Genomic DNA, 23,274 nt, shown 5'->3' on the forward strand with positions numbered 1-23,274 from the left:
TGGCTGATTAACAGGCCTCATACTAGTTGGCAAATCTCTAATATCACCAAACAAAGGATCCATTAGGATGCCAACCTGTCTTTCAATAAATTGAACAAGATCTTTGAACAATGCTCTGCACTGAGTAGTTTCCAAAATGTTATGTGCAACAGATCTCCACCGTTCTCGGAGCTTGAATGGAAATTTAGCTATAATGGCTCTCATATTGCTTGGCATATCCAACTCCTGAAGGTACAGTGACATTGCAACAACCACGCAGAAAGAGGGCATAGGACTGCAAAGCATTAACATCCTCCCCCTTTATTGAGGGCCAAGACAAGGCTCTATCCAAATACGCAGTGGCAATCTTATACACATTACCAAAATGTTCCTGCAATAACTCTTTTGCCTTTGCATAACCCAAATCATTGGTCATGTGAAGACAACTGCGGACCAGCTCCCTAGGCTGTCCCCTGGTAAACTGTTCCAGATAATATAAGCAATCACTATGACTTGCCTTCTCCTCCACTCCCTTTTCAAACGCCTTAATAAATGAAACATACTGAAGAGGATCTCCATCAAACAAGGGAATATCTCTTGCTGGTAAGGTTGAGCAACGTTGCTGTTGGACAAGAGCTGCTGTTATTTCATTTTGTCTTTGCATTATAGCAACAATGTCACCACACTGACTCCTGGTTTGTGGCTGACAACTTACATAAGATGCATGATGTTCATGAGACTGGACTGACACAGGCTGAGACATCCTTTCAGATGCAGGAGGTACATAAAGTTGAACTGATGTAGGCTGAAAAATCCTATTGGATGCAAGAGGTCCATGAGGTTGAACTGATGTCTTTCCTAGTATATGCTGGGAATTCCGTCTTTCTAAATCAGCACATTCCTGCCAAGACTGTTGACGAATGTCCTGATAAGGTACAGAAGATGCCAAACGAAGATCCACTGCTGATGCTTGCTTTTCCATTCTACTACAGACAGCTGATTTGAACTCCTCTGCCATTGGATTCACGGTAATTGAGGATGTCTTTTCCTTTCCAACTTAGAATGTGTACTATAGGAGGCCTTCGAAACACTGCGACTTTCAGAGGCCTGTAATACTGCAAGTTTAGCAGTAGATTCTGCTAGCATTGCATCTAACTCGAGTTGCTCCTTTTTCCTCTTTATCATCTGCTCTTGCTCCTCCAAAGCATGTTTTTCCTTTAATGCTGCCATACGAGCAAGCAGCGCAGCCTTATCTGCCTCAGCTATAACTCTGGCAGAAGAAACACTGCTGCATGCACTTACTTTACTTGAACATCTAGTACCAACATTTGAAATACTGTCATGTGGACCAACCCCATCAAACTTGTCCTGCATGACCTCATTTAAAATAGGCCTAACTTCATTTTCAGTACCTGATACCCACATTTTAACTTCAGAAATAAAATCATTATTTCCGATCATTTTCGCTGTAAACCATATATCATGTTTTTCCTTTTCACTTTCAGGTAACAGACCCATCAATGAACCATGAATATATTTTGCTTCATCACACAAATTTAAAAGGTCATCAAAGGCACTTTGTACATCTTTTACATTTCTTTGTTGCATAAGACCTTGCATATTTTTCTTAAATTAGTAGCTTTAATTAGCACAGATTTTCTATCACTCTGCAACCTTTCAACCTTTGCAACAAATGCTTTATGAGTTAATTTCACAACACGTTTGACCCGTATGACCTTCAGCTTTTTACCAGTTTCACAGTGCTGGAAGATGTCCACTATTAAAAAAAGAGCAGAAGTACATTTAGTACATTTAAAGGACAAACCGTGAAAAACGATATTTTAAATATTATTTTTTGTGGAGCTATGTGGCTTTCCAGAGAAAAGAAGTTCTCACCAACTTTACAAAGCCTGAGAAAACATGAACCTCTCAAGAAGGAGTCAAAAGCTTATTTAATGGTATATTTGTATGTTTTTTATTAGGAGCAGTCTGCTTTTCTTGCAGTGAAACATCGATGTAGATCTCTCCAGAATGCATCTCTGCAGTGTTTCCTTTCCTCTTCAAAACTGCATCATCAATCAGCTTCTGCTCAGCTGCAAGACAACAGTGATTTAATACAAACAAACCGAGCACTGAACATCATTCCAGCACTAGTACTGTGGTACTCTATACCTCTTCACATAGAAGAGCATGTATCCGTTTCTCTCGATGTTACATGATGCTTTGGACCAGCTGGATTTTCTGATGGATGAGTCGCTGCATTCCAGCCATCCAGATCCAGTGAGGTCAGGGATGTGACTGATGTAGTGCCCTAAAATCACAGAGAGACTTTAGTGCTGTGTGTAAAGAGTGAATGAGAGGACTCAAAATGTAGAAGAAACATGTCGTACCACAATACAAACTGCTGCCCAGATGTGACACAGCAGCAGATAGTCTGTACTGTGTGCTGCTGCTGTCTAATGCTTCCACCTGTTAAACACAAACACTGATTATTACATGATGCTGCTGCATTTAAATCAAAATCCTCCTCTATTTACATTTACATTTACATTTACATTTAGTCATTTTGCAGGCGCTTTTATCCAAAGCGACTTACAATTGAGAGTACAACAGCGATTCATCAAACAGACAGTGTAAGTGCTTACACAGGGAGTGTTCAAATCCATCCTAAACAAGGGGGATAAGAAGAGAGACAGAGACAGTTATTTTTTTTTTTTTTTTTTTTTTTTATTTTTACCCTTTGATGAGGTCAGGTCCATTGTTCCATCTATCTATCTATCTATCTATCTATCTATCTATCTATCTATCTATCTATCTATCTATCTATCTATCTATCTATCTATCTATCTATCGTTCTGTGAACTGTCTATTATATCTTTCCTGTGGTCTTGCAGGCTCAACTCTATTCTTCTTCTCTCCGTCTTGGCTTCTTTCTTTTGGACTCTTGCTGTTTATCACTATCCTCTCTCTGCTCTCTGTTGAATATCATACATCAAGAAAAACCAACAACAATTCTTTTAGAACAAATGTCTTCCTGGCGCTGTCTTTTAGAGTAATTCAAGTGACTGTTTCACAACATGCCAGCAGAGGGCAGATGTTTTGGCCGTACCTGTGCTGCAGGACAGAGAAAACTCTTTTGGGACTTTCAGTCGATTCTTCAGCTTGGACATTGAGGATGCGATATCAAAAAACGCATGACCAGAAGCACCAGGATGCTGTAGAGCGAGTCACATGTTTAGAAGTTCTAGACTATAGTTAGTTATTTCAGTGTTTAGTTGTTCTGCAGCTCAAGGTAATAACTGATTAACAGCATGTCTTACCGTGGAAGGACAATTACTTCCAGCTCCTCGGAGGCTGTAGAGCCAGCGCACTCGCTGCATGAGCAGTCAAACGAAGATCTCTGGAGAAAACAAACAACAGTCAGAACTACAAACACTCGTTGACTTTATACATCCTCCTGTTGATGTGATGTCACTGACTTTGAAGTACTGCTGCAGGCTGTCTATGAGGCATCCTCGAGGACTGATGACCACAGAGAGGTAGTTGTAATCCTCTCTGAAGCTCCTCTGGAAGCCACAGCTGAAAGCAAAGAAGAACATCAGAGTCGAGTAAATGAGTGTGAGAGGCTGAAATGAATGCAGGTGCGGATGTGTGATGTTACCTGTTACAGGTGCGCAGACGGTTGAGCTGGAATTCCATATTAGCCACAGGACAGGTGTATTTTGGGCCAGTAGCTCCGCAGAAGCTCGCCCTCTTCTTTCAGATGGGACAGGCTGACCATCAAAAACTCATGGGCGTCCTGAAGGAGAAAGAGCAAAGTTTCGGCATTTTAAAATGTTCCAAGAATCTACTGTATCTATCCGTGGTACTATCATTGTACCATTCTTTCTAAGAGCAAAGGATGATTAGGTTAAATGCAAAAAGTCCAAAAAATAATAATTTGTGCATGTATATCCAGTTCACCTGCTGATGGTCTCCCAAGAAATCTGGATTGCATTTTTCAATGCAGGTCTTTAGTGTTGACAAGAGCTTCGTCTTCAGCCTCTTGTCATTGCCTGTCAGTCTGCTCACGTGCAGCTCAGAGAGCGTCCTGGTGAGAAGATTATATTGAACTGCTTTAGTTTTGCTGCTTTAAAATCTTATTTTTCATTTTCAATTGAAATGTAATATGGTGTTGGTACCTGAGCATTGTGTTTCCCTCATTGCAACGTTCCTGCTGGGAAAGCACATCTTCACGGAAGGGAGAAACTGCGAGGAGGCACTGCAGCACTGAGTTCATGTAACATGTGTTTCCTAAATTAGGAACCTGTCACAGGAGATCTTCAGTTACAGCGAGGGTTTGAAAAAACACATTATAAATAAACCTTTACCTCATTCGGGTCCAACATTTACCCTAAGTGCTTGATGTTAGTTGGCGATGCTGTCAACACAACCTCAGCCTGCTCAGAATCATCCTCTGTAATGCTCCTGGTGCTCTGCTGCCGCTCAGAACTGCACTGTATGAGCTTCAGTATTTCAGCCTGAGACAGACCGTTAGACTGCTCCGTCGTACTGGCCAGCACACCGAGGATGCTAGGAATACATCAGGAACATCTAACAATTTTGTGCTTTCCCAAGTTAAGGTTTGATTTCTGCAGCTAGTCTGCTTTGCATCGACGCAGCGTTTATTCCTGTCACCCACCAGTCCAGATCCACATCAGAAATGGTTGGATCTCCACCTGCATCTGTGAAAAGATTAAAAGTTATTGTACTTCACATATTAGGAAAATTGAATTGCCATAGGTTCCTTTTGTAGTGTAATTCTTAACTAATAGACTAGAGGTTTAGAGTAGAGGAACTTCTCTAACCTTCAAGAACGGCTGCGCCTGAAGTTCAGTGTCCACATCCGAGGGTCTGCTGTCTGCAGGTGAATCTGAGGCTCTTCCGTCTCCAGATGAGGAAGTTTCCTCAGCGCTGGAAGTGGAGCACTTCTCTCCAGCCGTGTCTGACAGAAATACAATTTAATACCGTGCCAACTAGATCTTTGACGTAAAAGATGGATGACCTTGAAGTATGTGAAAGCTTTAAACATTTCCTAACCTCCGACTGCGTCTTCCTCGTGGGTGGCAGCCTGCAGATCAAACTCTGGATCAGAGGATCTGCTGACTGCAGGTGAGGAAGAGGCATCAGATGAGACATCGGTGTGTGTGTCGCCGCTGGTTGTCTGAGTCTCGGCGGTGGAGGACTCGTCCAGCTCAGAAGACGACGACACACATGGCAGAATCACTGATAGTATTCTGCGAAAAGCCCGGCGCGCAGAGATGGACATTTGCGTTCCGGGACGAGGACGAGGAAGAAGAAGAGGAAGATGAGGAACATTTGGCACCATCAGCAGGTGCAGCAGCGGAGGCCACCACATCTGAAGATGATGACTCAAATTTCCACCACTTCGTCTTTCTTTTCTTCTCCTTTTTGACTTCATCCATTGTAGCACAAGGAAAGTCTTTAGCCATTTTTTTCTAAAAACATAAGAAATATCTTTCAGATGGAAAAACTTTGTTCACAGAATTTGTAGGTTTGTTAATTAGTTCAACCCAGCTTGACCTGGTATATTGTTTTCTTTCTAGGGCAGTAGTAGAAGTAGAACATTTGAGAAATAAATATTATCACTGCACAAAGACCTATAGAGACTAAATATAGCTTAACTTACAAAAATACTAACTTATTACAAAAATAACTTAATAATAACTGAAATACAGCGCTTTTTTAGCAGGCTTAAGTATTTACTGTGAAATGACCAAGAGTCTCAGTTGTTTTTTCAACAGATAAAAGTAGGCTAGTTCAGTAATTGAGCTTGATGCACCTTACCTTACTCCTGATCACACACTACACCGCGGACAGGTTCGTCATAATTAAGTTCAATGGAGTCGTTCTATTCGCGCGTTCGATTAAGCGGGTGTTTTTATTTGAATGAGCTGCTCGAGGAGAAATCAAACACAACGTGCAACAAACACAACGAAAGCAAATATAATTTTTTTTTTTTTTTTTTTTTACATTTTTTGTATTAATAAACACAGTTTTAGCTAGGCAACATCACTCAACGGTTTCAACATTACGACACTTGAATAGTTCAATAGACAGTTTAATAAGGAAGTACAATAATATTAGGTCACGTAGTGTATATTTTAGGCGGAATCACCGCGCATCCCTCAGCGACCAGCCGATTCATTTCTGAATAATTCAGTGTTTTGAACAAATTAGTTGAGTCAAAGTTTCATTATTACATGCATAAACATCTGATGAATCTTGAATGAACCGCTCAATGACTTTGACAAAATGAATAAATACTGGCACCTACTGGCGTTTTAATTTCGTTTTTTTCCCCCCACCATAATTTCTTGTTTGTATTCAATGTTAAAACAGTGTAAAGCAAATACTAACTTAATTCATGTTTTCTGCTTATGCATATTGTAGTCTCTTATAGTACGAATTTAATAAATTATGTGTGTGTGTTGGTATGGATGTCAGAGAAAAAACAATGTATGTGTGTGTGTGTGCAAAAGCAAATTTTTTGAGGTATCATTCTTAAATTTGGAACTCAACTTATTTCGAATAATGGCTTAGATTTTTAGCTTTAAACTTTTTTTTTAGTTTCACTTTTTAAACTGCAATAATAATTCACCATGGGTCTTCTTTAAAATGAGTCCAAACTTAACTGTGCTCCCAAGCCTCCATTTTTATTTATTTTTATGTCCACTATGGACCTATATGTGTAACTTTTTTTAAATTGATGCACACGGGTTAAAAACAAATGATGCTCACACCAAATGTTGATCTAAAGCCATTAATAGAAGTTAATTGACAAAGAAAATTGTTCTTGACAGCATTTTCATTTTACAGCAAGTGCCTAAAATTTTTAACAGTACTGTAGCTTTGCACTCCAAGTCAAAGTTTTGATTTTAGGTCAAAGCTTTGTAGTCTAATATTCTTAGGCTAATATTCATGTTTTTATAGCTATAACACTCAAAGGCAGTGTGTTTGCTCACTTTGTAAAAGTATTACATCATCCATCTCTCATCCTGTATTTTTATGGATCCTATCCTGTCAGCCATTTAAAAAGTCATACTAGTGGACCTGTACAAAACGTGTATACCTTGGATATCTTGCAAAAAAAATAAAAAATAAAAAATAAAAAAAAACTTTTAGATATATTCGTTGGTACTATAGAGGCCTTAGGATGTCATATAGTAGCCTAGCCTAACAAATATGAAAATGAAAATAGCTAGCCATGACAACTAATATTCTCCTTTAGAGAACAGAACATGTATGTATTTACAAACTTATATAGTGAAAATACACAACGTGAAAACATAATTGACCGAGCAATGTTTCATTAAAAGTTTTTCGAAAAAAAAGAAAGAAAGATGCAATTGACATCACTTGAGTTTGAGTTTGAACAACCTCTTCACGGAAATCCCATTGATGATCATCTGCTGTTTTTCTCAACGCAAAAACAGCACAACTTGGAGAGGAGACAGCTCCAAAAAGATGGACAGTCATGCGAAACACTGACACTTCCTTTGTAAAATCTCCGTTCTGCCACCACAAAAAACGGAGGAAATCCCTGTCCACTTCTGCCACCCTAACCTGATGAAACATTACCTGAATGTCTCCCATGACAGCCACTGACTCCTGTCTAAACCTCAGGAGGACACCAAGCAATGTGCTTGTAAGATTGGGACCTTGAAGAAGGACTTGATTTAATGATGTTCCTTTGAATGCCGCACCACAATCAAAACCACCCGCAGGTTCCCTTTCCTGGGATGACGTACAGCACGGTGAGGAATGTACCATACCTTACCACTTTCTCCTTTCAGCTGCTGAATAGGCACTTGCTCTGCATGTCCTTTATCAATCATCTCTTTGACGAATACTACATACTCCTGATAAAACTGAAAATCTCTCTGAAATCTCCTCTTCAACCCAAGAATCCGTTGCTTTGCCAAAGGAAAGTTATTAGGAAAATACACATTTTCCCATTTAAATGGCAGCTTCAAAGTATACTGACTGCCCTCAAGCTTGACCGAACTTTCTGCAATCTCCAAGAATCTGATATCCTCTCTTGACAAGCCTTGTTCTTCCACAGCCCTCTCATTGAAGTCATGATTATATTGTTTACGCAGCATCTCCTCCAGTCTACACACAGAAATCCTGTTTACCACTGCAGAACAACCTTCACCTTCAAAGCTGCCTGCATTTAAAGGACCATTGATGACCCAACCTAACGCCGTTCTTATGGCATAAGGACCATCCCCACGGCTATTTATAACTTCCCAAGGCTCCAACATCTTAGGCACATTACTCCCAATCAACAACTCAACATTAGCCTTTATATGGGGAACTTTAACCTTTTCCAGGTAAGGCCACTTGGACAAATCTCCTTCAGATACGATATTGTCAGAACTTACAGGCATTTGTTTCCGTGTAAGTGTTTGTGGAAGCTGATAGAAGATACTACCATCAATAGCAGATACTTCCAAATCTGATAATACATATGCAGGTACAACCTTTTCCTGTCCCATAGTTTGTAACAGAAACTGAGTTTTTCTACCAGAAATATTAAGCCGCTTCATAAGGCTTTCAGTGCAAAAGGTCGCCGAACTGCCAGGATCCAAGAATGCATAGGTTTGGACTATCGGATTTCCTTTGCCAGTCTTAACTTGCACTGGTAAAATAGGAAGAAAACAACGATCCTTTCCAGCCCCTGTATGACCACATGTTTCAGTAGATCCCAGAAACCTACATGCCTCTGACTCCTTGGAGGCTATGTCCAAGTTGGCCATATTTCTGTCTACATGGAGCACAGTAGGATGTTGCTGACTACATATCCTACAAGTCAGCCGCTTACCACAGTTACGACTCATGTGCCCGATACTTAAGCAACCAAAGCAAAGCTCTTTCTCTTTTAAAAACTCCATCTTTTCTTTGTGCTTCTTGCTTTTAAATTGTAGACAGTTTTCCAATGTATGATACTTAGCACACCACACACATAATGGAATTACTTTAGAATTACTTGATTGCAATTCTGTTCTTATATTCGTAGTAATTTCCCCAAATTCTACAGGTGCAACAGTAGTGGCAAAGATGTTTCCTTTAATTCTACCCTCTGAACGTAATTTTGGCTGATTAACAGGCCTCATACTAGTTGGCAAATCTCTAATATCACCAAACAAAGGATCCATTAGGATGCCAACCTGTCTTTCAATAAATTGAACAAGATCTTTGAACAATGCTCTGCACTGAGTAGTTTCCAAAATGTTATGTGCAACAGATCTCCACCGTTCTCGGAGCTTGAATGGAAATTTAGCTATAATGGCTCTCATATTGCTTGGCATATCCAACTCCTGAAGGTACTGCAATTCTTCAGTGACATTGCAACAACCACGCAGAAAGAGGGCATAGGACTGCAAAGCATTAACATCCTCCCCCTTTATTGAGGGCCAAGACAAGGCTCTATCCAAATACGCAGTGGCAATCTTATACACATTACCAAAATGTTCCTGCAATAACTCTTTTGCCTTTGCATAACCCAAATCATTGGTCATGTGAAGACAACTGCGGACCAGCTCCCTAGGCTGTCCCCTGGTAAACTGTTCCAGATAATATAAGCAATCACTATGACTTGCCTTCTCCTCCACTCCCTTTTCAAACGCCTTAATAAATGAAACATACTGAAGAGGATCTCCATCAAACAAGGGAATATCTCTTGCTGGTAAGGTTGAGCAACGTTGCTGTTGGACAAGAGCTGCTGTTATTTCATTTTGTCTTTGCATTATAGCAACAATGTCACCACACTGACTCCTGGTTTGTGGCTGACAACTTACATAAGATGCATGATGTTCATGAGACTGGACTGACACAGGCTGAGACATCCTTTCAGATGCAGGAGGTACATAAAGTTGAACTGATGTAGGCTGAAAAATCCTATTGGATGCAAGAGGTCCATGAGATTGAACTGATGTCTTTCCTAGTATATGCTGGGAATTCCGTCTTTCTAAATCAGCACATTCCTGCCAAGACTGTTGACGAATGTCCTGATAAGGTACAGAAGATGCCAAACGAAGATCCACTGCTGATGCTTGCTTTTCCATTCTACTACAGACAGCTGATTTGAACTCCTCTGCCATTGGATTCACGGTAATTGAGGATGTCTTTTCCCTTTCCAACTTAGAATGTGTACTATAGGAGGCCTTCGAAACACTGCGACTTTCAGAGGCCTGTAATACTGCAAGTTTAGCAGTAGATTCTGCTAGCATTGCATCTAACTCGAGTTGCTCCTTTTTCCTCTTTATCATCTGCTCTTGCTCCTCCAAAGCATGTTTTTCCTTTAATGCTGCCATACGAGCAAGCAGCGCAGCCTTATCTGCCTCAGCTATAACTCTGGCAGAAGAAACACTGCTGCATGCACTTACTTTACTTGAACATCTAGTACCAACATTTGAAATACTGTCATGTGGACCAACCCCATCAAACTTGTCCTGCATGACCTCATTTAAAATAGGCCTAACTTCATTTTCAGTACCTGATACCCACATTTTAACTTCAGAAATAAAATCATTATTTCCGATCATTTTCGCTGTAAACCATATATCATGTTTTTCCTTTTCACTTTCAGGTAACAGACCCATCAATGAACCATGAATATCTTTTGCTTCATCACACAAATTTAAAAGGTCATCAAAGGCACTTTGTACATCTTTTACATTTCTTTGTTGCATAAGACCTTGCATATTTTTTCTTAAATTAGTAGCTTTAATTAGCACAGATTTTCTATCACTCTGCAACCTTTCAACCTTTGCAACAAATGCTTTATGAGTTAATTTCACAACACGTTTGACCCGTATGACCTTCAGCTTTTTACCAGTTTCACAGTGCTGGAAGATGTCCACTATTAAAAAAAGAGCAGAAGTACATTTAGTACATTTAAAAGACAAACCGTGAAAAACGATATTTTAAATATTATTTTTTGTGGAGCTATGTGGCTTTCCAGAGAAAAGAAGTTCTCACCAACTTTACAAAGCCTGAGAAAACATGAACCTCTCAAGAAGGAGTCAAAAGCTTATTTAATGGTATATTTGTATGTTTTTTTATTAGGAGCAGTCTGCTTTTCTTGCAGTGAAACATCGATGTAGATCTCTCCAGAATGCATCTCTGCAGTGTTTCCTTTCCTCTTCAAAACTGCATCATCAATCAGCTTCTGCTCAGCTGCAAGACAACAGTGATTTAATACAAACAAACCGAGCACTGAACATCATTCCAGCACTAGTACTGTGGTACTCTATACCTCTTCACATAGAAGAGCATGTATCCGTTTCTCTCGATGTTACATGATGCTTTGGACCAGCTGGATTTTCTGATGGATGAGTCGCTGCATTCCAGCCATCCAGATCCAGTGAGGTCAGGGATGTGACTGATGTAGTGCCCTAAAATCACAGCGAGACTTTAGTGCTGTGTGTAAAGAGTGAATGAGAGGACTCAAAATGTAGAAGAAACATGTCGTACCACAATACAAACTGCTGCCCAGATGTGACACAGCAGCAGATAGTCTGTACTGTGTGCTGCTGCTGTCTAATGCTTCCACCTGTTAAACACAAACACTGATTATTACATGATGCTGCTGCATTTAAATCAAAATCCTCCTCTATTTACCTCCTTTTACCTCTCCATTGTTCCATCTATCTATCTATCTATCTATCTATCTATCTATCTATCTATCTATCTATCTATCTATCTATCTATCTATCTATCTATCTATCTATCGTTCTGTGAACTGTCTATTATATCTTTCCTGTGGTCTTGCAGGCTCAACTCTATTCTTCTTCTCTCCGTCTTGGCTTCTTTCTTTTGGACTCTTGCTGTTTATCACTATCCTCTCTCTGCTCTCTGTTGAATATCATACATCAAGAAAAACCAACAACAATTCTTTTAGAACAAATGTCTTCCTGGCGCTGTCTTTTAGAGTAATTCAAGTGACTGTTTCACAACATGCCAGCAGAGGGCAGATGTTTTGGCCGTACCTGTGCTGCAGGACAGAGAAAACTCTTTTGGGACTTTCAGTCGATCCTTCAGCTTGGACATTGAGGATGCGATATCAAAACGCATGACCAGAAGCACCAGGATGCTGTAGAGCGAGTCACATGTTTAGAAGTTCTATAGTTAGTTATAGTTAGACTATAGACTATAGTTAAGACTATAGTTAGTTATTTCAGCGTTTAGTTATTCTGCAGCTCAAGGTAGTAACTGATTAACAGCATGTCTTACCGTGGAAGGACAATTACTTCCAGCTCCTCGGAGGCTGTAGAGCCAGCGCACTCGCTGCATGAGCAGTCAAACGAAGATCTCTGGAGAAAACAAACAACAGTCAGAACTACAAACACTCGTTGACTTTATACATCCTCCTGTTGATGTGATGTCACTGACTTTGAAGTACTGCTGCAGGCTGTCTATGAGGCATCCTCGAGGACTGATGACCACAGAGAGGTAGTTGTAATCCTCTCTGAAGCTCCTCTGGAAGCCACAGCTGAAAGCAAAGAAGAACATCAGAGTCGAGTAAATGAGTGTGAGAGGCTGAAATGAATGCAGGTGCGGATGTGTGATGTTACCTGTTACAGGTGCGCAGACGGTTGAGCTGGAATTCCATATTAGCCACAGGACAGGTGTATTTTGGCCAGTAGCTCCGCAGAAGCTCGCCCTCTTCTTTCAGATGGGACAGGCTGACCATCAAAAACTCATGGGCGTCCTGAAGGAGAAAGAGCAAAGTTTCGGCATTTTAAAATGTTCCAAGAATCTACTGTATCTATCCGTGGTACTATCATTGTACCATTCTTTCTAAGAGCAAAGGATGATTAGGTTAAATGCAAAAAGTCCAAAAAATAATAATTTGTGCATGTATATCCAGTTCACCTGCTGATGGTCTCCCAAGAAATCTGGATTGCATTTTTCAATGCAGGTCTTTAGTGTTGACAAGAGCTTCGTCTTCAGCCTCTTGTCATTGCCTGTCAGTCTGCTCACGTGCAGCTCAGAGAGCGTCCTGGTGAGAAGATTATATTGAACTGCTTTAGTTTTGCTGCTTTAAAATCTTATTTTTCATTTTCAATTGAAATGTAATATGGTGTTGGTACCTGAGCATTGTGTTTCCCTCATTGCAACGTTCCTGCTGGGAAAGCACATCTTCACGGAAGGAGAAACTGTGAGGAGGCACTGCAGCACTGAGTTCATGTAACATGTGTTTCCTAAATTAGGGAACCTGTCACAGGAGATCTTCAATTACAGCGAGGGTTTGAAAAAAACACATTATTAGTAAACCTTTACCTCATTCGGGTCCAACATTTACCCTAAGTGCTTGATGTTAGTTGGCGATGCTGTCAACACAACCTCAGCCTGCTCAGAATCATCCTCTGTAATGCTCCTGGTGCTCTGCTGCCGCTCAGAACTGCACTGTATGAGCTTCAGTATTTCAGCCTGAGACAGACCGTTAGACTGCTCCGTCGTACTGGCCAGCACACCGAGGATGCTAGGAATACATCAGGAACATCTAACAATTTTGTGCTTTCCCAAGTTAAGGTTTGATTTCTGCAGCTAGTCTGCTTTGCATCGACGCAGCGTTTATTCCTGTCACCCACCAGTCCAGATCCACATCAGAAATGGTTGGATCTCCACCTGCATCTGTGAAAAGATTAAAAGTTATTGTACTTCACATATTAGGAAAATTGAATTGCCATAGGTTCCTTTTGTAGTGTAATTCTTAACTAATAGACTAGAGGTTTAGAGTAGAGGAACTTCTCTAACCTTCAAGAATGGCTGCGGCCTGAAGTTCAGTGTCCACATCCGAGGGTCTGCTGTCTGCAGATGAATCTGAGGCTCTTCCGTCTCCAGATGAGGAAGTTTCCTCAGCGCTGGAAGTGGAGCACTTCTCTCCAGCCGTGTCTGACAGAAATACAATTTAATACCGTGCCAACTAGATCTTTGACGTAAAAGATGGATGACCTTGAAGTATGTGAAAGCTTTAAACATTTCCTAACCTCCGACTGCGTCTTCCTCGTGGGTGGCAGCCTGCAGATCAAACTCTGGATCAGAGGATCTGCTGACTGCAGGTGAGGAAGAGGCATCAGATGAGACATCGGTGTGTGTGTCGCCGCTGGTTGTCTGAGTCTCGGCGGTGGAGGACTCGTCCAGCTCAGAAGACGACGACACACATGGCAGAATCACTGATAGTATTCTCATAAAAGCCCGGCGCAGAGATGGACATTTGCGTTTCGGGACGAGGACGAGGAAGAAGAAGAGGAAGATGAGGAACATTTGGCACCATCAGCAGGTGCAGCAGCGGAGGCCACCACATCTGAAGATGATGACTCAAATTTCCACCACTTCGTCTTTCTTTTCTTCTCCTTTTGACTTCATCCATTGTAGCACAAGGAAAGTCTTTAGCCATTTTTCTAAAAACATAAGAAATATCTTTCAGATGGAAAAACTTTGTTCACAGAATTTGTAGGTTTGTTAATTAGTTCAACCCAGCTTGACCTGGTATATTGTTTTCTTTCTAGGGCAGTAGTAGAAGTAGAACATTTGAGAAATAAATATTATCACTGCACAAAGACCTATAGAGACTAAATATAGCTTAACTTACAAAAATACTAACTTATTACAAAAATAACTTAATAATAACTGAAATACAGCGCTTTTTAGCAGGCTTAAGTATTTACTGTGAAATGACCAAGAGTCTCAGTTGTTTTTTCAACAGATAAAAGTAGGCTAGTTCAGTAATTGAGCTTGATGCACCTTACCTTACTCCTGATCACACACTACACCGCGGACAGGTTCGTCATAATTAAGTTCAATGGAGTCGTTCTATTCGCGCGTTCGATTAAGCGGGTGTTTTTATTTGAATGAGCTGCTCGAGGAGAAATCAAACACAACGTGCAACAAACACAACGAAAGCAAATATAATTTTTTTTTTTTTTTTTTTTTGTATTAATAAACACAGTTTTAGCTAGGCAACATCACTCAACGGTTTCAACATTACGACACTTGAATAGTTCAATAGACAGTTTAATAAGGAAGTACAATAATATTAGGTCACGTAGTGTATATTTTAGGCGGAATCACCGCGCATCCCTCAGCGACCAGCCGATTCATTTCTGAATAATTCAGTGTTTTGAACAAATTAGTTGAGTCAAAGTTTCATTATTACATGCATAAACATCTGATGAATCTTGAATGAACCGCTCAATGACTTTGACAAAATGATTAAATACTGGCACCTACTGGCGTTTTAATTTCGTTTTTTTCCCCCCACCATAATTTCTTGTTTGTATTCAATGTTAAAACAGTGTAAAGCAAATACTAACTTAATTCATGTTTTCTGCTTATGCATATTGTAGTCTCTTATAGTACGAATTTAATAAATTATGTGTGTGTGTTGGTATGGATGTCAGAGAAAAAACAATGTATGTGTGTGTGTGTGCAAAAGCAAATTTTTTGAGGTATCATTCTTAAATTTGGAACTCAACTTATTTCGAATAATGGCTTAGATTTTTTAGCTTTAAACTTTTTTAGTTTCACTTTTTAAACTGCAATAATAATTCACCATGGGTCTTCTTTAAAATGAGTCCAAACTTAACTGTGCTCCCAAGCCTCCATTTTTATTTATTTTTATGTCCACTATGGACCTATATGTGTAACTTTTTTTAAATTGATGCACAAGGGTTAAAAACAAATGATGCTCACACCAAATGTTGATCTAAAGCCATTAATAGAAGTTAATTGACAAAGAAAATTGTTCTTGACAGCATTTTCATTTTACAGCAAGTGCCTAAAATTTTTAACAGTACTGTAGCTTTGCACTCCAAGTCAAAGTTTTGATTTTAGGTCAAAGCTTTGTAGTCTAATATTCTTAGGCTAATATTCATGTTTTTATAGCTATAACACTCAAAGGCAGTGTGTTTGCTCACTTTGTAAAAGTATTACATCATCCATCTCTCATCCTGTATTTTTATGGATCCTATCCTGTCAGCCATTTAAAAAGTCATACTAGTGGACCTGTACAAAACGTGTATACCTTGGATATCTTGCAAAAAAAATAAAAAATAAAAAATTAAAAAAAACTTTTAGATATATTCGTTGGTACTATAGAGGCCTTAGGATGTCATATAGTAGCCTAGCCTAACAAATATGAAAATGAAAATAGCTAGCCATGACAACTAATATTCTCCTTTAGAGAACAGAACATGTATGTATTTACAAACTTATATAGTGAAAATACACAACGTGAAAACATAATTGACCGAGCAATGTTTCATTAAAAGTTTTTCGAAAAAAAAAAGAAAGAAAGATGCAATTGACATCACTTGGCGGCGACACAGTGGACACGCGTCCTGCTGCCACGTCTAAAGTGATACTGTTGGCAGGTAACTGAACGACTGACAGCCGTCTCAGCCAATCAGCGGATCAAGGCGTGGCTTGTTTTCTCGCCCAATAAAATACGCGGTGGGCGGGTTTTTTAATGACAGCGATTCAGAGCTAGGAACTAAACGACTCTTGGCAGCAGCATATTCACAATGATAATGTACGTAACGTTTACTTTAATTAGACCCGACATAGAATAAAGGCGTGTGGCCTGAAGTGGCGAGTTCAAACAGCCGTTGGAGGGTAACGGAAAGAGGCTGTGTTTTAAATCCTGTACTAGTGAGTCGCCTACTTAGACAGTTTTGGGTATCAAATTGAAGCTACGACGGCGGGTATGTTGCTAAAGACGTTTTTAGATACCTGTAACCTTAATGCAATTATAATTAAAGGTCTATGTATTGATGTTGTTGTACTTTCCTTGGTGCTTCAAACCATCATTGTTATGTTTAGCTCGAAATCTTTACTTGCTTTAATTAAAGCACGCACCCTGTGCAGTCTTGTTTGGTAAAGGTTAACATTGCTTTGTGGCAGTGTTTAATCCTTAAACATTTCCATTTTAAAGATTTAATGATAGATGAATGACACTGATGTACAAACACTGATTGTAAGCCTTCATAAAATCTATAAAATGGTTCTTCAAATCTGATTACAGTGTTCTTCCAGGGTCAACAAAGATTTTGACCTTGGCAAAATCAGGTTCTGCATGGAGAGTGTTTCTGGTTTTGGCTGATTTAATTAATGCAGCCCAAGAATTCTTTAACATATTTAATTTATATAAGCATATTAGTGTGTTGTATGTAAAACAGGTTAAAGAGATGTGTCTTTAATCTAGATTTAAACTGACAGAGTGTGTCTGCCTCGCAAACAGTATTAGGTAGATTGTTCCAGCGTTCCAACTTTTAATTTTTTTCAAAATGTAATACAATTCTCAATACTCAATTCTTAATGTGTACAATTGTGCACAGAATGTTTCTGTTAAGCTTAAACTCAAAATACTCCACTGCTTATTTACACAATTTTGAAAAAGCCTATTTTGAGTGGAAGCAGAAACATACTGTTTCTCTTCAAATGCAAATAAGCATGAAGACCTGAACGGTTTAACATGGGAGTGGTAGACATTGGTGAGTTATAATTAGGGTTGGAGCTGATCTCTGCAGGGCTGCGGCTCTCCAGGACTGGAGTTTTCCATCCCTAGTTTAACACCTCAGTACATATCGCATCATAGCCCTCCAGGGGGGTATTCCAGAAAGCAGGTTATGTGACATACCTGGGTATGTTTAAGGGTAAGTTCGTGGATAACCTCAACTTTCAGTTCCAAAAACGGAGGTAACTTTCTGGGTATGTATGTAACCATAACAACTGACTCTCTGAAGATAACCTGGGGGGTATTCCAGAAAGCAGGTTATGTGACATACCTGGGTATGTTTAAGGGTAAGTTCGTGGATAACCTCAACTTTCAGTTCCAAAAACGGAGGTAACTTTCTGGGTATGTATGTAACCATAACAACTGACTCTCTGAAGATAACCTGCTCGGGAGCAGGTTATGTTTCAGAGTAACTTAGTTTCAGAAGGTTGGTGAGCATGGCGTGCCCTTTTGAGGAAGATCCTGTGGACGTAGAAGCCCAACTTATACGAGGTTTTTTTCGTCGGGAGAGGGTTATACGACCACGTATTGACGTGTTTGCATACCCCAATGAATATTTAAAAGAGCGTTATCGTTTTTCAAAAGATTCCTTAGTTTATTTAACACGTCTTTTAAAACCGCATGTCGTAAATGTGACAAACCGCGGTTCTGCGCTTAGCACAGAAAACATTTTGTGCATAGCACTTCGGTTTTTTGCGTCTGGCCATTTTTTGTACAGTGTGGGCGATTCGGAGCATGTGGGAAAGGCAACTGTGTGTAGAGCCGTTCGTTCAGTATGTCTGGCACTTAAACAGTTCTTACCCACGTTTGTACAGTTCCCTGGCCATAAACCTCTGTTTATTATTAAAGACGAATTTCACAGAGTGGCAGGTTTGTCCTTTGTAGTAAAATCTATGATGCATATTTAATCATATTATTGATATCTATACATGTATTCATTATGCACACACACTTCATACTTCCATAACTTTCTGTTTCAGGGTTTCCAAATGTAATTGGGTGCATTGATGGCACTCACATTCCTATTAAAGCTCCATCAATAAATGAGGGAGACTATGTTAATAGGAAATCTGTTCATAGTATCAATGTGCAGGTAACAACTTAACTTTTTTCCCTTCTTAAAATCATGAAAGTCTACTTTTTCCACTACATAGGTAATATGTGAGGCAACCCAAATAATTACCAATGTCGAGGCAAAATGGCCAGGATTTGTGCATGATGCCAAAATTTTCCGCGAGTCATCATTATGCCAGGCATTTCAGCAGGGTATGTTTTACTTTATACAATTTTTTTTTCCTTTTTACTATATTTGTGTTGTACACTTCAATCATTACAGGACAGTACAATGGTTACTTGCTGGTGGACAGAGGATACCCTTGTCTGCCCTGTTTAATGACACCCTACCCTGAACCTGAGCCTGGACCACAGACACGCTTTAACCTGGCTCACAGCCGAACACGGGCCAAGGTGGAGATGACTATAGGGATCCTCAAATCTCGGTTTCAGTGTCTGCGTGGGCTCCGGGTTAGTCCAGAGAGGGCATGTGACATTATAGTGGCTTGTGTTGTGCTTCACAATATTGCCACTATAAGAGGAGAGAGCCACCCTCCTTGTATTGAGGAAGATGGCCCAGAGGAACACCTACAGACTCTACAGGCCAACAGAGACGGGAGACTTTTGAGAGACAGGATCTGTCAAAATTACTTTTATTAGTTTTTTTGCACTGGTCTGCCAGGCACTTCATTTCTTTATTTTCTGGAAAAAAATAAAGTAAAATTCAATACAAAGGTTTTTTTTTTTTTATGTTGCTTTATACATACACAGATATACATACACCCAACACTTTTATCATGCAACAGATTGTTGTGACAGAATATTCAGACAAGTTCTCATCTTAAGGCGATGCTCCAGTAATTCAATTTCAAGTGCTGCTTTTTTAACGAGGAGCCTTTTCTCTTCCATTTCAAGCTGTATAAGGTCCATCTCCATGTCACTTTTCCTTATTTGTTTTTGAAGATGGACCTTATACAGCTCCTTTGCTGGCAACTAGGAAGGTGGAAAAAATGTAAGAAATGAGATTGTTTGGTCAGACAATATAATTAAAATATGGACAGCTGGACACAAATTGTTACCCTGCTTAGATTGTGTGCTGAGGTTGAAGGACCCTCATCTGTGGGCAAACCCTAGGTATGTTCTGTGAAAGGACAATGACAGTTTGTTACTCTAATGCAAAAAGGGCAATACATTATAATGGTATGCATCATACCTCCGTGGATCTACCAGCATTTTCCACTTCTGTCACAGCAGATGTGGTCTCTTCATCGTCATCTTCATCCTACAGGAAAAATATTCAAGTATACATTATCTGACAAAAAAAAACAAAACCTAAAAGCAACTAAAGGTACCTGACAACAAATCACTTACAACTGTGACAGACTGTGTTCTTTCTGGAGAGTCCAATAATACAATCCAACCATCAGTGTCTATAAGAATAAACCCATAAAATTCTCAATATTATCAAAGAAAATAGTACATGAAGAGCAACATGTCAGTCTAAAATCACAGTAGCCTATACATCATATGCAGTTAAATAAAATAAGCCTACATAAAACATTTATCTTGTTCAAAAAGCTATTAAAGCCATTGAGAGTCATTTATTAGGACAAAAAAATAAAACAAATCATAGAGGTAAACTCACATTGCACCATTTTTTCACCATCACTTGTGGTGCATGCTGTGTGTGATGAACTGCCCCCTGGAATGCCAGCGACCACTGGTCGCCCTTTATTAAGGGACAGAGCCAGCTCCTCAGATGGGGTGAGGGGAGGTGGTGGTGGGCCCCCACCAGTTAGACGGGCTTCAGTCTTCTTTCTATTAGCTACATGACAGAATGAATATACTAAATCCTGTTATAATAATAGTTCAGTAATTGTGTAATCAAATATTACCTTTTTGCAGAATGTTTTTGTGTTTCATTTTGACTTGGCTTAAACTTCTTAAGTGGCTCCAGAAGGATTACACACTTATTTAATAAGAAACATACATTATTATTTTAAACTAAACACATAAATGGCAGCAAAAGTAAATGCTTTCATAGTGATATAACATTCAAAAGGATGTATAAATCATACGTCATTATAATAAAACGGGACGCAATACCACATTTGTAATTTAATACACTCACGCATTCACTCTGTCGGTTATTTTTTGCCAAGCCAACTCTTTTGCTTTCGCTGATGCAGCTGTATTACTTCTTTTTAATATTATTGGCTTTAACTCCTCATAAGCATGCATTAAAACCTCCAACTCCGCCTCTGTGAAATACGCCGCTCTCTTTTTTTGGCTTTGAGTTTCCATGGTGATTCGTGAAATCGGCGATCCATTGAAAATGTCTTTCTACATGCACCGTGCACGCGCACTAACTCTGGGTAACCAGTTGGAGGTTGATTAAGCTAACTCTTCTCAGGTGTTTTGGAACCGACATACTCATGGTATGCCTGTTTGGGGTAAATCAACCCAGAGGTTATGATTTATCAAATGGTAAGTTAACCAAGCTTTTTGGAATACCCCCCAGGTCAGCTGCATTCTCAAAACTCTGGCAGCTTTAGAATACCTAGAACATCAAATCAACTGCAGGCTGCCAGTCCTTTTCCCATTTAGCTCCCAAATTCTGTAATAATCATGAAAATATGGCCAGACATATCCTTCAGGATTTTGTGCACAATTGATGGTTTCATTCATTGGTTCATGATTCCACAACAAGTCTTCCAGGTCCTGAAGCAGCAAAACAGCCCCAGACCATCACACTGCCACCACCATATTTTACTGTTGATATGATGTTCTTTTTCTGAAATGCTGTGTTAATTTTAGACCAGATATAATGGGGCATACACCTTCCAAAAACACTTTTGTCTCTTCAGTGCACAGAGTATTTTCCCAAAAGTTTTGGAGATCATCAAGTTGTTTTCTGGCAAAACTGAGACGAGCCTTTATGTTCTTTTTGCTCAGCAGCAGTTTTCGTCTTGGAACTCTACCATTCAGGCCACTGTTGCTCAGTCGAACTGTTGGTTGATTAAATCACACCCACAAAGCATCATTATCTGCATTCTTTCATTACCATTCTCAATTTTTTTTTATAAAGCTAATTTCACTTGTGAACTGCCTAAATACAGACAGCATATCACATGGTCCACCAGGGACAAAAAAATACTAGACCATTGCTATACTTTGTAGAAGACATGCCACTCTTTCCCCTACGCAGCTCTAGGAATTTCTGATCTTCTATATGCCTACACGCCTGTAAAGCATGGCATTGCAATTTTATTTATATAGCATTTTTTCCACACACAATAGTAAAATAAAGTGCTTTACATTAAAATAAAATAATCAAAAATAAAACAAGGAATTTAAAAACCATTTAAAATTAAAACACTTTAAAATGAAAAATGATTATCCATAAAATACAGTACAGTCAGTTTGGATGTACAATGCACAGCTAAACAGATGAGTCTAGATTTAAATGTCACAATAAGTTACAATAAGTAACTTTGCACCTACATGTCAACTAGCTTCATTAGAGTATAAGTACAATGTCTGATTATTATCTGCTAACTATTTGTTATATATTCTACAACAGACTATAGATGAACTTGTCAACTAATTCTAACCCTAACCCTACCAGTCTACTAATATTCTACTGACACTAATGAAAGTTTGTTGTCATGTAAGTGCAAAGTTACTTATTGCCAACACAATGTTCATAAAGCACTGTAAGGGTCCCCCTTTTCCTGAAGAACAGAATCCAGAGGCCCTGGTAGAAGTTTAATGCGCGTTCGGTCTTTTCCTTGCGTCTCTTTAAAAATCACTAATATATATTAATCTTTTGCTTTTCCAATTGTAGTACTGACCTTATACATAATTTTATCTGACTCCAATCTTTCGTGATTTTAGTTATATTTATTTAAATGTAACTGCTGATCCCTTTAGTTGTGATTAAATTTGGATCATTAATTAACTATAATATTTCCTAGTTTGGACTTATCGTTCGTTAGGAGTCTGGGTCGCTTAGAGAACAGACTCACGACACATCTGGTCTAGTCCAGGTCTTAGTCAGAGGCTGCCCCGTAGATCGCTTACCTTAATGCAGCCATCTCCTCAATAGACTCAAAAAGAGTCATTTTTTATGCGTTCCCTAAGTAATAGCATGCTAAGCCAGTTTGGTGGCCAGAAGTCAAGATCTCCAGACGGCTCCAGATCGTTGATCTGACTCACCCTAGCACGCCAACAATGAGGAAAACCTCAGAAGTCACTAACCTACTAGAAAAGTTATTTCAGACAATATTTGAAGTTAACCAAGATTAATGTTTATTTTGCCAGGCAAGAATAGTTTCCAAATTGGTATAATTGATAAACATTTGCACAACTGATCAGCAGTACAAAAATAACACAAAACAAAGTAAAACAAACTTAAAAGGTCATTATACCTGGTCTTTAAAAAGTACATAGTGTGGTGTATGAGGACACACACCACCCTACGGACCGATCTGGCTACAGAATCACTCCTTGTTGTGTTTTGTCACTTTTCTTATATACTCAGACCAGACAAAGAGATCCCAAATGTAATTGTAAAAACCTTTTGGTGTTTAGGTTCCCATGCTCCAGTGTCACACCTGGCTGGAACACGTTCAGAGACCCAAAAGGAGGACACA

The 23,274-nt window shown here is 39.4% G+C and overlaps 2 protein-coding genes and 2 long non-coding RNA genes across 4 annotated transcripts; 1 reads left to right on the forward strand and 3 right to left on the reverse strand.

Moving 5' to 3' along the window:
- Nucleotides 1-1,934: 1,934 nt before the first annotated feature.
- On the reverse strand, nt 1,935-3,168 carry LOC122335454. The gene is made up of 4 exons (XR_006248964.1): nt 3,089-3,168; nt 2,370-2,448; nt 2,152-2,290; nt 1,935-2,072 (listed from the first exon to the last, which is right to left on the reverse strand). It is a non-coding gene; the product is annotated as an uncharacterized LOC122335454 (long non-coding RNA).
- Nucleotides 3,169-3,705: 537 nt separating this feature from the next.
- LOC122335455 lies at nt 3,706-4,242 on the reverse strand. Its single transcript, XR_006248965.1, has 3 exons — nt 4,161-4,242; nt 3,943-4,069; nt 3,706-3,778 (listed from the first exon to the last, which is right to left on the reverse strand). It is a non-coding gene; the product is annotated as an uncharacterized LOC122335455 (long non-coding RNA).
- Nucleotides 4,243-11,099: 6,857 nt separating this feature from the next.
- Nucleotides 11,100-13,188, reverse strand: LOC122335460 (ubiquitin carboxyl-terminal hydrolase 37-like). The gene is made up of 9 exons (XM_043233345.1): nt 13,140-13,188; nt 12,922-13,048; nt 12,621-12,757; nt 12,439-12,538; nt 12,280-12,359; nt 12,036-12,139; nt 11,521-11,599; nt 11,303-11,441; nt 11,100-11,223 (listed from the first exon to the last, which is right to left on the reverse strand). Exons 1-8 carry the CDS (start codon nt 13,145-13,147, stop codon nt 11,417-11,419), a joined length of 660 nt encoding a protein of 219 aa, XP_043089280.1. The 5' UTR covers nt 13,148-13,188; the 3' UTR covers nt 11,100-11,223; nt 11,303-11,416.
- Nucleotides 13,189-18,557: 5,369 nt separating this feature from the next.
- LOC122335430 (putative nuclease HARBI1) lies at nt 18,558-21,447 on the forward strand (the record flags this gene model as incomplete). The annotated part of the gene is made up of 4 exons (XM_043233291.1): nt 18,558-18,659; nt 18,721-18,832; nt 18,903-19,259; nt 21,437-21,447. Coding segments are annotated over 4 exons (582 nt in total), but the record flags the coding sequence as incomplete, so codon positions are not given.
- Nucleotides 21,448-23,274: the final 1,827 nt, after the last annotated feature.

This window comes from Puntigrus tetrazona, unplaced genomic scaffold, assembly GCF_018831695.1.
Source record: "Puntigrus tetrazona isolate hp1 unplaced genomic scaffold, ASM1883169v1 S000000776, whole genome shotgun sequence".
NCBI classification, from domain to species: Eukaryota; Metazoa; Chordata; class Actinopteri; order Cypriniformes; family Cyprinidae; genus Puntigrus; species Puntigrus tetrazona.